The sequence below is a fragment of the Cervus elaphus genome, chromosome 26, assembly GCF_910594005.1.
Source record: "Cervus elaphus chromosome 26, mCerEla1.1, whole genome shotgun sequence".
Classification (NCBI taxonomy): domain Eukaryota; kingdom Metazoa; phylum Chordata; class Mammalia; order Artiodactyla; family Cervidae; genus Cervus; species Cervus elaphus.
The window spans coordinates 20,923,340-20,939,109 of NC_057840.1; the positions used below are offsets into that span (position 1 = coordinate 20,923,340).

General features: G+C 37.4%; 1 protein-coding gene across 4 annotated transcripts in view; it reads left to right on the top strand.

The window, feature by feature from the left end:
* Positions 1-15,770, top strand: part of PDE7B (phosphodiesterase 7B) — a 344,516-nt gene that overhangs the window by 100,932 nt on the left and 227,814 nt on the right. For 2 of the 4 annotated variants that reach the window (XM_043888459.1, XM_043888462.1), the window contains exon 2: positions 6,681-6,741. In XM_043888459.1, the coding sequence (XP_043744394.1) occupies positions 6,681-6,741 (61 nt within the window). Of the gene's footprint in view, positions 1-8; positions 114-6,659; positions 6,742-15,770 lie in introns of those variants that run through there. The other 2 variants (XM_043888461.1, XM_043888460.1) reach the window with 2 other exon arrangements.

Here is a 15,770-nt window from a genome sequence, read left to right on the forward strand (position 1 = left end):
AGATGGGAAATGATCCAGATGTTTCAAGATGTCTTTTCAGTGTCAAGTTGCCCCTTCATCACCCCCTTTTCCGCTCCACGTCAGATGGCTGCGTCTAATCGCAGCACTTACTGGTGAGTATACGTAAGTATCCAGAAAAAGATCCCCCCTCATGCTACCCCCAGATAATCCCAAATCTCAAGTATATCCTGCAGAATTGCAGTAAAAAATTATTTCTTCATTTATTTGATTCACATCGGGAATGCCATGATGCATTAGTCATCGTGCAAGATGCGCAAGGGATGATCAAAGAGAACAAATGCATCAGCATACAGGCATTTGCCTTATTTACTAAAAGCCTTACTAGAGAAATTCTTGTATTGAATGGCCAACTTGCAGAATCCAAGTGCTTAAAGATGGGGTGAGGGTGGAATGAAGGCAGCATGTGCTAAGGGTGTGCCTCCTCTGGGTTGTGTCTGTTGGTTCTGGAAACAAGTGAGATGGACTTCCCTTTCCACCAGGGACCATGGTTAGCTCTCCTTCAGATCAAGAAATTCAGCTCTCTTTTTATTTTTTCTTAAAATAGATCTAGTCATATGTCAGAGGTTCTTTTCGCTTTGCTTTGTTGAGTGATCTATCAAGTACAGTCGTGGAAATGTTGGGTTTTCTGCATCTGCGGTAGCATCCAACATTCAGTCACTAGCTCCATCGGTGTCAAGAGGCAATTGTGCCCACAGCTGTCTAATCCCTGGATTGCTGCCAAGGTGATGTGACCTTGGACCAGAAATTCCCATGATGCCCTCTGTTTCTCCACTTTCCCAGTTGTGGCCCACCATTAGTTCCCCTCCTGAGTCAATTTCACATTTTTCTCTGAGTCATTCCCGGAGGACCAGCCTGTAGCCTGCTCCTCCAATGATTTTATATGCACCTAATTCCCTTTACTAATTTCTTTTCTGCTTAAGAAAAGGTATAATGGTGGAAGGAAATAATCAAATAATCACAACTATTAATTATTTGCTGATAACGTTTACCATTACCTGCTTGTGGAAAACAGTTACTGCCTCAGCTAATACAGGGGAAAACCAATAAGCAAAAAAATTTCTGTCTTGGGTTTTATTTGTTTGCTAATGTTTCCACCTATCCAAAAATATCAATATACCTGACCTGAAAACACTAGTTGCTGCAAGCCTGCTGAGAGACTAAACACAGGCAGACCTCAGAGATATTGTAGGTTCGGTTCCAGACTACCGCAATAAACTGAATGTTGCCATAAAGCAAGTCAAATGAATTTTTTGGTTTCCCAATGCAAATGAAAGTTATGTTTGCACTATAATATCACTTACTGTGTGCAGTAACATTATGTCTTTAGAAGCAATGTACACAGCTTAATTTTTAAACGCTTTATTGTAAAAAATGCTAGCCATCATTTAAGCCCTCAGTGAGTTGTAATCTTTTTGCTGGTGGAGGGTAGGAAATATTTTCAGAATTACCATCATGTGACTCAGAGACACAAAGTGAGCAAATACTGTTGGGAAGTGGCATCGGTAGATTTGCTTGGCACAGGGTTAACACAGATCTTCAGTTTGTGAAAAGCACAATGAAGCAGTGCCCAGTAAAATGAGTTATGCCTGTGTGGTCAAGTGCTAACAAATATTCAGAAAAAAACAGGATGAAATTTTATGTGAAGCAAAAAAAAATATTTACTGGTTTAAGAAAGTTAGAAGTGCTGCCAACTGAACAATGTGTAAACTTTTTACTGTCTTTAATTTTCTTACTTCCTCTGAGTATAACATGCTACTATTCTGGAGGAGGAAATGGCAACTCACTCCAGTATTCTTGTCTGGAAAATCCCGTGGACAGAGGAGCTTGATGGGCTACAGTCCATGGAATCGCAAAGAGTTGGACATGACTTAGCAACTGAACAACATGTTACTATTATAAATATTTGAATGTTATTTTCACTTCAGATATAACATCCCCTTAAGAAAACAGGTTTGCTGAGTACTTAAATGTGATTTTTTTAATTGTACTTAATATTCATTTTTTTCACAACTAACTTTATGATGAAAGTAATGAAAAAACACAGTCCACTTAAGAGAAATATACTTTATTGTACATTTTACTAGAACACATAATTAAGCTAATGAAAATTAAATATTTTTAATATAAATTTTTAATGTAATAGAATAGATGCCATACTTTATAACATCCATCTTGCTCTTCCTAAGTAAAAGGTAAATTTTAGATTTAATGTGGAAGATTCTTAGTAAATAAAATTAGCAACTAACTTGTAAAATATTCTGACTTTTAAAATTAGAAGTTTTTCTTTGGTTTTAATCTTAAAAAATAACATGGGCATTCAACTAGAATTTAATGGGTGAGTTCAATTTATTAAGTCCTATTTTCATGTTATAATCTCATATATGGTAATTTAAATTGGTATGTTCTGGTTCGTAATAAATTAAAAGCTAAACTTGTAATGATATTATGATGTAGATAATACCACCCCATTTTACAGATGAGAGAGCAAGTTTAGCTCTCTTTAGCAAGTTTAGAACAAAATAATCCATTATGGTATAGTAAGTACGTGCTTGCAACAACAGGATTTGAACTTGGGTCTGTCTAATCCAAGGCCTGTGTTCTAATAGGTGGCAACTGTTGCAAACATCACTCTCTAATGAATGAGAGAAGGACATATAAACAGACCTGGCATACTTGGCCAAGACAATAAGGAAGCCTGCGGTAGCCTATATTTGGGAATCTGGTCAAGCATTTGGGAAGCCATCAGCTTTCATTCTCTCACTCAATGGAGGGGGGAATATTCTGTAGTGAGCTCTCTGTGCCTCAATCTTCTACACTCTTAAAAGAGTATAATCAGAGTACAAGAGGGTAGATGTATAGATCACACTTAGAACAATGCTTAGCCCACAGTATGGGCTAAAGAAATTTTAGCTAGTTTACAAATATTTGTTAAGGGTCTGGTATGTATAAGGCATCAGGATTATAATAATGAGGCATGTTAAAAACCCTGACAATGAAACTGGTTTGATTCTTTGCAGTCTATAAAGACAATAGGCGTTACACACCTGAGTTCATGTGTAGCACAGCTTTGTGCTGTGGAGGGGAGCATGTGACAAGAGACTGTCTGTATTGCTAGCAAGGCTCCAGCCCCTTGGATGGGGACTTAGTAACTATGCCCTGTTACTTAGCAGTGCTTGCTGGGAGTCATGGACACAAGCAAGGCAAGCTGGTCTCATTATTTTAGGCACAGGAGACAAAGCAAAGATGGAGATCTTTTGGAGAGATGAGATTCTGAGAATAAGGTAGAAGCTTGGGGATCAGAACTGGATCAAAGTCTGGGTCATTCAGCAGCAAGGGGCTGGGTTGGGGAGTCCCCAAATGCATGACCAGGTGGAGCAGTAAGAGGGGAGGGCTGCAGCCCAGAGACTCCGAGAAGGCATGGGACCTTCCCCCATAGCAGATCCTGTGGTTTTCTGGGACTTGGACCCTGTGGCTCAGCCCAATTAATCTCCTAAACTAGGTCTCACCCTGGGTTGCCCAGCAGGCAGGAACCTGGCAGCAAAGGCCCTGCAAACAGTGGCATCAATAAGAAAAAGTGCTGGAAAAAATCTGGTTTCTTTCAAATCCTGAGAACTGAGAACAGTCAGATTCCCTTCAGTGCAATGCTTTAAAATCGGTGCCATCATCAGGTAACTTTACAAAGCAGGGCAATTAAAGCACTGGTTAGAGGTGCCTCAGCCATCTCCCAGGTAGCCAGGGAGATAAAGACGGCCTTGTGGTCATCGGACAGGCTGCCATGCGCATTCTTGCTGCCTGGTCATTAGCTTGGTCACTGAACCCAGGCAGGCCATGGCTTTTAAGGAATGCAGGTTTCATGGGCGTTTCAGAAACTTCTCTTGGATTTGTTCATGTCCAGGAAAGGAAGCAAGACCTCCACCCACGCCCACACCAACCTGCAACTTGAGGAGTAGACCTCTGGCTGCCGTTGGACTTGGGTACCCACCATCCTCTGCAAGCCCCTGCAGTTAAGGAAGGAAAACGCTTCCATCCTAGCACATGTGTGGGCATCATTCTTAACAAAGTGTAAGGGATCACTCCAGGGTTACTTCCCTGTAGGACCCAGAATACAGATTGCTAGAACTTCCTGGCACTTTGTTTCACCAAGGAGCTGAAAACAGTTTAGAAACCTCTGATCTTTCAATTAAAAATAATCATTAACTCTTTCAGGGCATAAAAAATTACCACTTTAAAAAGCAAGTAATGCAGGAAATGGATCCTAGCAGTTTGAAAGGGGATAGCCTCTGCCAAAACACAAACCAGACAGCTACAGACAGTCGGGTCAGACTCCACGGATCATTAACCCTCACATTTGCTCTCTGATCAGACTTTGTGGCATATGTTAGCATCCCCATGTTATTTACAGAGAAGTGAAGCCTGAAGAGATTAAATAGCATGATAAACATCACATGACATTTAGTTCAGCAGAGTAAAGCCAGGAGAAAACCATGTACTTTCTGGTCAGTATTCAGTGCCCTCTTAGAGCCTTCACGAGCACATGGTCTTCCTCTTTCCGCAGCCCACCCAGACTAGCCAGCAGCTTGCTTCCTTTTCATGGTCTTGAGCCAACTGCCCATCTCTGTGCACGACGTAGGTCATCTCAGAACATGGGTTGATGTGAATGTAATTGGGTCATGCTTTTCCTCTCAACCTGTGCCTTTGTGTACCAGGAGGGTTCATCATTAGGTGTAAAGAATGTAAATTCTCAGACCTGCGGGTTGTTTTCTTCAGAAATTACTTTGTCTTAATGATGTTTTAAGTGTAGGTGCAATAAAGATTGACGGGGTAGAATTAACCAAGTTGTGAACAGTGAAAGAAAGAGGAAAATGGACTGAAGTAGATGTTCTCAGTCTTCCTAAGGGCAAGGAAATAGATGGTGAAAACAAATATAGTCTGGTACTAAGTGACCTCCATAAGCCCATGGGAGACAGCAGAGAAGCAGTGTGTGAAGGGCCATTTTTATAATCAGAGTGTTGCAAATGGGGGAAATTCTTACTTATTTTGAAATATTTCAAGCATAGGAAACAGAATAATTTCAGGAACAAATCATTATAGAAAAAGTTGATAACCCCTGTATACCCTCCAATATTTCATAACTCTGTGTATTTATCCCCTACCCTAAATTTGATTTTTTTTCTTTGTCTGTTTTTATGCTTCTTCTGTAAATTAATATATTCATAAACAATGTGTTATTTTTAGATATTTTCAACTTCATAAAATATGGAGATAGTGTTTTACCTTACATACTTTTACATGGTTTAAACATTATGTATATTTTATATGATTTAAAACTTAGATATATTTTATATGATTTGAATGTTATATATTATATAATTTGAATATATTATACAATATGTATATTATGTATTTATAGGTATATATTCTATATTAATGTGTTTTGTAATGTAACCCTAATTCATTTTAATTTTAACTGCCATGTAGCATTCCAATATATGAATAACATTTATCTGTTTTGTAGCTGAATATTAAAGTTTCACTGATTATCAGTCTAGAAGATGACTTGCTGTATCATAGTCTATGTACATTTTAACTTAGTGAGAATGAAATCCAGTCATTAATAAGTAGAAATTTAGTAAAGATTTTACCAATTTTTCTCCAAAATGATTCCATCATTTTATACTAAAACTCACAGTATATGAGAATATCCATTTTTCTACATTTTTTTACAAACTTGTTTCTGCCAGATTTCTAAGTCTTCCCATATCTTTGGGTTCAAAATAGGCTTCTTTATTTTTATCTTTAATTTTCTGGTTCCTAATTATTAGTTTGGTGGAATATATTCTCTCTGTTTAATGACCATTCAGATTTCCTCTTTCATGAATTGCCTATGTCCTCTACTACACAGGCTAACAGGCTCTTTTATCCTTTTTCCATTTTCCTTTGGATTATTTGTTATTTTCTTATTGATTTGGAGGATTTATTTACATGTTTGTGTGCCAACCATTAGTCAATCACATTCATAAATGTGGTCTAGTCTTAACTGATTGCATCTCTGGAGTTCGTCTTGCACAAAAATTTTAACAAGCAAGTTGGAACTGAGATGCAGATAAGAAAGTTGATATTTCTATGAGTTGATGCTTCTAGGAAAGCATTATGAATGCCACTTTTTCATCATTTCTTTATTTGAACAGAGAGTTCAGAGTCTGCAAGTTCAGAGAGCTAAGTGTATACCACTGAGGTTTGTGCTTGAAAATATCTGCTTGATTGCAGAGTAGGTAGCTTAGAATGATTTCAGTGCTGAAGAAGGACCAATTTTGAGAGTGAATGATTAACCTCAGATTATTAGATTGAATAGACTGCATATCTTCTATTGAAATAGAAACTGCCGGATGCTGAGTGCTCTGGCTGTGACCCCTCAGAGGAGCGCAGAGTCAGCTCTGGGCAGGGGCATGAGGCATGCAGGAACAGTCTATTCCCAGTTTCCCTCTTAGGTATTTTACTACCAGGAACGTCTCTGCTCATGACAAGTGCCTAGATTCAGGTAACTAAAGAAAACATGAAGAGTAGAATAATGTTATGGTGATGTCAGGTGACATGGACATGTTGCCTTGGGAATCCTAAAAGGAAATCTTAAAATAATGATGGCTTTCTTTCTATTTCAGAGGTGTGGCGAAATCTTGTTTGAAAACCCTGATCAGAATGTCAAATGTGTTTGCATGCTAGGTAAGAAGATTTCTCATTTTAAATCTGTTAAGCATGTTGATGTCATGTGGGCTTACTGTTCTGTTGCCTTACTGATTGTCTCTTGTTCATATTGCAGAGGGTAATCGGCTCTTTTATAGGTTTATAGACAACTATAACACATTTATATGTGGAACACTTGATGATAAAGAGTTTGATTGTAATAACTGTCAATAATTCAGGAACCATGCTTTTGAGCCTTTCAAAATTTTTCTTGGATCATCAGCATAATATCGGGTGCTTTGTATTCAGGCAACTGGAATGAAAACGTAAGAAGAATCACATTATAAATCCTAAACTAGAGATGGTATACTAGATAAGCGAACTATTTACACCACAGCACAAAGTCCTTACTTACAAGGCCTGAGAGAAATATACATTTGAACTAAAATGAAGTCAACACAACAGTTAGTCATATTGCATTGGTAATAAAAATCACAGCCTCATAATGAGTGATAATTTGTTTTTGTGGGACGATATATCATCAATGCCTTTCACAAACTCTTTAATATACTGTATCCTGTTAAAAATGAAGTTGATATTATTTTCCTCATTTTATAGATTAGAAAACTAGGTCAGAGAATATAAGTGATGCACTTAATCTCAAAGTGAGAAATCTAAATCATGATATAAAAGTTTTTAAACTGTAAAATTTTAGGTCTAGTATTTAGATCTTATTTGAGCCACTGAACTATGTCACTGGGATAGAAAATGGCTACTCACTCCAGTATTCCTGCCTGGGAAATTCCGTGGACAGAGGAGTCTGGTGGGCTACAGTCCATGGGGTCACAAAAGAGTCAGACATGACTAACAGCAAAACAGCAACAACATGGCTATAGAGTAACATATCCACTGGAAAGTGAGCATTTTACTGGAAGCACATGAACCATGAATGTAGCACAGCGTCCATAAATCCATGTCAAATATCCAGTAGTCCTTTTTCTTAACCACAAAAATGCTTCAAAATGCTAATAATGGGTACAAATGAGAGAGAGAGGGAAGTAGAAAAAATTTTTTTGTCCAGCTGTATGTCCCAACTTTGGATTTTGAGGAAATCATCTTATCACCATATCATATTTATTTGTCAACCAACTCATTTAATTTTCACAATAACAGGATGAATTGTTGCTGTTATAACGCTCATTTTGCTGAAAGAAAATTGAAGCAGATCATAACTAAAATGTTGATTATAGCTTCTACATGATCTACTAACTTGAATCAGTTTGAACTCACGATGACTTTACGTGCATGAGTTCATCACTTATTTTGATTGAATTTTTCCTTGTACTGCCACCCCTGTGAGTTGTTTGATTAGTTTATAGCTATGAAAAGGACAAAACAGACTATCCACTACTGCCTATAGATTTAATTTCAATTAAAGCCAATCACCTTTCCATCTCTTCTAGATAATATGGTATGATTTATATCCCTAACAAGAAGATATTCCTGGCCACCAAATGCATTCCCCCAAGGAATATGCCAAATTCCACAAAATCCCAAGATCAGAAGAATATTTGTATAAATCAGCTTTATATTGCTACCACTGTCATAAGAATTTTAGTTGTGTACTTAAATATGTGACAGGTAAAGTCCATCCTAAGCATCTTATTTAATTAGATCATTTATTTAAGTAAATTAGGCCATGGCTTCTCTTTCAAAACATAGATATTTTTGACAATGGCAGTGTATTATTAAGCTTTTAGGTTTCATTTGTTTATTATATTTCTATTTTCTTAAGGATATAGAACTAAATAATATAAAGGAACTATGATAATGGAATTTTTATTAGTTTAAGGACATGGAATAATTAAAGATAGAATAGGAAGAACAATTATACATTTTAGCTTTAAAGTAGATGGTAAATATTTATTGAATCTTGAAGATATTACTATGTCTTGTGAGCTTGAGTTACTCTGATAATTAAAATTATGCCCTCAAAAAGATTACCTCTCAAAAGACTTAGACTTTCTTCCTGCTTATCTTTTTAAGAGGATAGCTGCAAAATTTAATTAAAACATTTAAAAAATCCTTTGAAATCTTAGATGAAAGAGAATATCAAAATAAAATTATTATGGATTTCAATACAGGTGATCAACCCTCCAATAGTGTGTTCGCCTGAAGCTGAAGGGCTACCATTTCACAGCAATACTATGCAAGATAATGAAAAAAGAAGTTGAATAGTTTATTCCTTTAAAAGAAACAAGAGAAACTTACAGTGTGAACATGTAACTTACCAAAACTGAAGCTACATCTTGTATTTTATCAAGAAAGGGCATCAGTATAACACAACAATAACAATAAAACTCCACTTCACCACTGTCTGAGGTCTTAATTCTTTTGTTGCTTCCTTTGAGAGGAATCTGTGACCAGCCCTTATGGTTTCTTGAAGCATTTCTTGAGAAAACTTTTTATCCTCAACAATAAAGGAGAGGAGTCTGCTATTTAAAGGGACTATTAAGTTTTGTAAGTGTTTCTAAGTCATGAATGCAGTCTCTGTTTTTGCAGATCATGTTATAACCTTTTTATGAACAAATTAAAATTTTGAAACAAGGAAATCAAATCAGTAAAGCCTGCAGTTCCAACACTTCACCACTGATCATCCTACCACCCCAGTATTGAGATCCCTCCTGGAGGCCAACCTGAGACATTCATAGCTTTAAATTGTCAAGTTCTTGGCTCACCTGCTCCAAGGTCCCCGCTATGCCCACTCACACACCAGGTTTGGAGCGCCTGCCTGGCCCCCAGCTGTGTTCTGGTTTCAGCATGTTTGAGATGGTATAGGGAAGAATGCCACTAGTCAGGCACACCATTTGCAGTCTTCTTCTGTCCCACTGGTATGTCCCCAGATCATTTAGAAAATACCATTTTTATGCCTTCTGTTGTTTACCTCACAAGCCGACCTCATCAAACTCACACTTTTGGGTCATTAAGTTCAATGAGGTATAAGTGTAATATTCACTTGAAGTTACTGACATTCTGAGTTCAAAACAATTTTAAATGAGAGCAAATCCTTATTGTCATGTATGGGTCTTAGGTTTCTACGTTCTACGTTTCTACATTCAGAGGAATCGTTTGTGTTGGATATGAAGGTAAATAAAGATGTACTGCAGAGGTGGCTACAGAGTACTAACTATGTACTCCTTTTTACCGATAGTTGCACTTTTATTACAAACAATAGCAAATTATTACTGCAAATGATTTGGTTTCCCCAAAAGATTGTATCAGTTAATCCTTTTCCAGTTTTACATAGGCTCTCTTTAACTTTTTTGTTCTCAAAATCTTGGCTTTTAGGTTCAAGTACATAATAGCCAATTTTATTTTTTTTAGTTAATTTTTATTGGAATATAGTTGTGTTGGTATATGTTGTGTTATCTTCTACTGTATAGTAAAATGATTCTGTCAAGGGGACAAGTGTGGACAATGTTAAGCACCAAATGGTTATAAATGTTGCTTTCCTCTTTCCTTCACCCTTAAGGAGTTTGAAGTTTCAAACTCCCATCTCCCTTCTTTTAAAAAAAAATTTAGTCATAAGATTTCTCTCAAGTTCAGATAGACCTCAAAGTTTATACAACTATATCAAAGAGTATATACTATATAGTAAGATGTACACACTATACAGTAAGTACCTTAATTATGGGTAATGAACTGATGTTAAAGGAAGAAGGAAGTGGGAGAGAAATGGTCTCTCATTGCACAATTAATGCACGAAGTGTGGCCAGTTCCTCAGAGGATTTTATTTTTCAAAGTATTAATGAAAGCATTAGGTACAAAGAACCAAAAAGAAACTACATAAAATGATCAGTGTTGATTCACTTCTTAGTTCATTTGCTAGCTTCTTTCTGGGAAATGCTAAATGCTGGAAGGGAGAAGTTTCTCACGAGAGTTCCCAGTCAGGCGTGGTGCCTCTTCTTTCCCTTATAATCTTACAATTTGAATTTTCAGTGGCTCTGCTTTTGTTTCATGTGTGATTCCTTTCATGCTAATAGGTGTCATATCATTTTCGTATAAGTACGTATTTTCTTACCTGCCGTGGCTTAGAAAGGGGTGTTCATACTGTCATATTACTGGTTGAAATTTTTTATTAAATCATTTCAAGTGATCATCAGTTTTCAAAGCAACAGAATACCATAAAATCAATATTTTGCTAACATTCAACATGAGCACAAGGGGACTTGCTTTCTGGTCCTACTTCTGAAAAATTAACTGGGTACTCTCAGAAGTTGCTTCATCTTTTAGACTACAATTTATAGTTTTTCTGCCAAGTAGCAATAAAAATATCTATTCCTTCCAGCCCAGAGGTTGTCCTGGTGATGCAGAATGTGGTGTTCTGTGAGGAGACATTTCCTGCTATAATGCTCTAGATATGGCATATGCATTAATAAATTAACAAATAAATAATAAACAACTGAAAATAAGCAAATTGATGATGAACAATAATATACTAATAAACTGTAAATTATTTATTGATGACATGAACAGTGTTTAGAAAAGCAATTGAAAAGATAAACCATGATGTGAGGGCAATTTTTTAAAATATTAAAAACACTCTTCAAAATTTTATTGTGCCTCAAAGGCATCATCTAATATTCATTCAGCAGATATTCACTGAGCATCTGCTATATGCAAGGTACTATGCTAGGCACTGGGAATGCAAGGGCCAGTGAAGCACAGAGGGTTTCCAGTCCAGGCAGAGATTCAAGTCCCAAACCACAAAATCTGCAATGCTAGCTTGAGAGTGACAAGTGATATAAAGGGAATAAAGTGTGTTGGGATTTCAGAAGATGAAGAGAGTACATGCAATTGGCATATGATGACACATAGATTGGGTTATGCAAAGACCAAGAAAGAGGCAGCTTTCTAGGTGGATACATGACCATATTTAAAAGCGCAGATACAGGGAAGTTGAGGAGTGAAGAAGGAAGGACGTGTTTCAGGCCACAAGGAGTGTGAAAGGATAAATTAGAAAGGAATTTGAGGCTTTATTGTAGACAGTTTGACTGTTAGCACTCACTCTAAAAAGGACAGAAGAACCAAATGATAGAGCATCATGGTCTCTTTTGTTTAGTTGGTTAGAGAGTATTTTTTAACTTTAATAGACAGTATTATACATTATTCTATATCTAGCTTCTATTGGGCAGTATTGATATAGTTGTTCACCAAATACTTGTAAAATTACATCATTTTAACCTAATGTGATGAAAGTGAAACAGGAGAGTGAAAAAGTTGGCTTAAAATCAACATTCAGAAAATTAAGATCATGGCACCCGATCCCATCACTTCATGGCAAATAGGTGGGGAAACAATGGAAACAGTGACAGAATTTATTTTGGAGGCCTCCAAAATCACTGCAAATGGTGACTGTAGTCATGAAATTAAAAGACGCTTGCTCCTTGGAAGAAAAGCTATGACCAACTTAGACAGCATATTAAAATGCAGAGACATTACTTTACCAACGGGCTTCCCTTGTGGCTCAGCTGGTAAAGAATCTGCCTGCAATGCGGGAGACCTGGGTTTGATCCCTCGGTTGGGAAGATCCCCTGGAGAAGGGAAAGGCTACCCACTCCAGTATTTTGGCCTGCAAAATTCCATGGACTATATAGTCCATGGGGTCGCAAAGAGTCGGACACGACAGAGTGACTTGCACTTTCACTTTCACTTTACCAACAAAGGTCTCTCTAGTCAAAGCTATGATTTTTCCAGTAGTCAAGTATGGAATGGTCAGTAATAATAACGTTATAATGTACTGTATTAGGTTTGTTAAGGATCAAATGGCACAATAAATATTAAAACATTCAGTAAACTGTTAGAGGTTCTAGAAATGTAAATAGTATTTATTAGTACCAACAGCTAAAATGTTCTAAGTGCTTTCATTTAATTTAATACTAGTAGTGTTCTTTATGCAGACCAGCAGCTTTGGCGTGTCTTCTGTTTCAGTTTGCTTCAAGTAAATAGATATTTTCAAGAACATGTTTGCAATCTAGAAATAAGCATATCATCTTCATAGGTTATTAAAGAAAGATTAGTGTAGGGACTACTTTATTTGTACTTAACTTTGTAAAACTGAAGGTCTATATTCAAAGACAGAAGTTTTCAAGTTGCTTAACTTTGATTTGCCAGGATTAAAAACTTTGGGAATTTGAATTAATTTTGACATACACTTATGAAGCAGTTCATTCTTATCATGGGAGTGCGTTATCTCACTCCTCCTACATGCATATGCTTCCCTGGTGGCTCAGTTGGTAAAAAAAATCTGCCTGAAGTACAGGAGATGCGGGTTCGATCCCTGAGTAGGGAAGATCCCCTGGAGAAGGAAATGGCAACCCCCTCCAGTAGTCTTGCCTGGGAAATCTCATGGACAGAAGAGCCTGGTGGGTTACAGTCATGGGGTCACAAGAATTGGACACAACTTAGCAGCTAAACCACTACCATGTCGAAGGATGACACTTTCTAACTCTTCGAAGATAAAAAATTGAAACTTGGACATTCCCAAGGAATGGTAAGGAGGGCATTCTCCTCATCACTCACCCAGGGCGCTGGTTTGTTTTGTTTTTCAATGCGCCTATCACCAAATGGCATATTTTATGTTTGTTTGTTTATCACTCTCTCCCAGCCTCATGGTACCACACAGCCTTATAAACAGAATGTAAATGTAAATATCATGAAAGCAAGGAATTAGTTTCTCTACTGCTAAGTGTCCAGCATCTGGAACAGTATCCAGCCACCTAGCCTCATCAGAGCTTAATATTTGCTGAATGGATACCTGCCGATGCATTTGTCGAAATAGAATAATCATCTGTAAAGTGTAGTCCAGATGTGTCAAATGCTGATGGGTATGGCATTTGAAACCCTCTGCTAACTCAGCCAAAGAATGGGTCAGCTCTTACGCAAACTTAAGTGGCAGTTGCCCAAGCATATTACTCTGGGTTAGAGGATGTAAAGTGCATAGTTCTGCACAAATAGGCAATTAGAACCTACCTATAAGAATAGGTGATTATCAGATATTTCTCGAGCACTATGCTATGCCCGGCCCACTGCTAGGATTCCTGTGAAAGCTGACGTGATAGTGCATCTCTAAGTAGAATCCCCGACACCACCACTTGTCCAGAGGCAATGTCATTTCCGTCTTGACCCAAAAAAATGTTGGGCTTTTTATTGAAAGAAATACAGATTTTAATAGTATTCCACTGTAAATATTTTTTTATAGATTGCATACTTTTTTAGAGATTTGTTTTTTATTTTTATTTTTGGCTGTCCTGGGTCTTCACTGCCATGCAGGCTTTTCTCTGGTTGCGACGAGCGGGGGCAGCTCTTCCCTGTGGCGCCGCAGCCTTCTCACTGGCATGCTTCTCTTGTTGCAGAACGTGGCTCGAGGACCACAGGGTTCGGTAGGTGTTGGCACATGTGCGCCATAGTTGCCGTTCCCAGGCTCTAGAGCATAGACTCAATAGTTGTGACCCACTGGCTTAGGTGTTCCGCAGCATGTGGAACCTTCCCAAACCAGGGATTGAATTCATGTCTCCTGCATTGGCAGGTGGATTCCTCACCACTGAGCCACCAGGGAAGCCCCTTAACTGTAAATTTTTAACAGACAAATCATTCGTGATGGCTTGCTCTCCAGCACGGCTTAAAAGGTCCCAACCTGTCCATCTCAAACCACCTGCCTTGCCGGCTGCAAGTATATGTTTACTAATGTGTATCGGTTATAAATATTCACAAATATGGAAGTTATCAAAGAATGAGACAAACTCATTTATATTATAAAAAAGATCATTTTAGATAAAATAAATATTTGCTCCAATTATATCTTTGAGCTATAACATTTTGTCATATCTGAATGCCAAAAGATATTTTTACCAACTTCCCAAAAGATCAGTTCCCATGAGACAGCTAACTGCTGGTAAAAAAAAGCGCAGTTTCCATAAGCCCAAAGCTTGCATACTGACAGATCAATGCAAGTTTTCAACTTTTGTGAGGCTAACGTGGACACTATCAAAAAGTAATTACTGATTTTTTGCTCCAAAAATCTTAAAGGCCATCTAAAGGTAAGTTGTATATAATAATAAGCAAATGCAAAGAATTTGCTTTTGCCAACTTTTAGGTAGTCAACCATGTATGAGTTTAATACTTTTGATTTGCAGTCAAAATTTAAAAAATTTTATGAATTGCAACCTAATGAGATAGTTAACATTATGATATCTTACATATCATCAATTTTGTCTTTAACTAAATTCTGGACTCTGAAGGTTCTAATTCTATGTAACACAGTAGAAAATTTATTTTTGAAAGAGGTTGTCACATTTTTAAGTATAAGAAAATAATACCAGAAATGCTAACAGAGTATAGAACTTGGTAAGATTGGGGAACATCAGTATTTTCATATTTCAGTAATAATCATAAACTAAAAATCTGAGCATTTTTGCATTATGTGTAGTAAGCATATGAAAGGATTTTCCATACCAAGCTTCCTCCTAAAATTATATTGCAGAGATTCAAGAAGTACTTGAATTGTATTCTGCTGGTCTACAAAATGCAGGGTGGGTTATAAAGACAAAACCCATGAAGTTATGTAAGCCATTTGCCAAATATTAGGATTGAAGCTGGCAAGAAGTAAGGGTGCTTACTGGGGCTTCCTAGGAGGCGCAGTGGTGAAGAATATACCTGCCAATGCAGGAGATGCAAGAGACATAGGTTCAATCTCTGGGTCAGGAAGATCACCTGGAGTAGGAAATGGCAACCCACTCCAGTATTCTTGCCTGGAGAATCCCATGGACAGAGGAGCCTGGAAGGCTACAGTCCATGGGGTCACAGAGAGTTGAGCATGGGGTCACAATTGAGCATGTATCCAGGCAGTAAAGGTGCATATTAAGCAAAGATTTGTTGGGGTTTGAAATGGATGCACAGTTAGGAGGGTAGACCTTGAGACCATAAGGTTGCAGCTGGCATTTGCTAGCAAATATTGTTTTGAGAACAGCTAGTAATGTCCTTGAGTGTGATAAGTTCAGAATATTCAA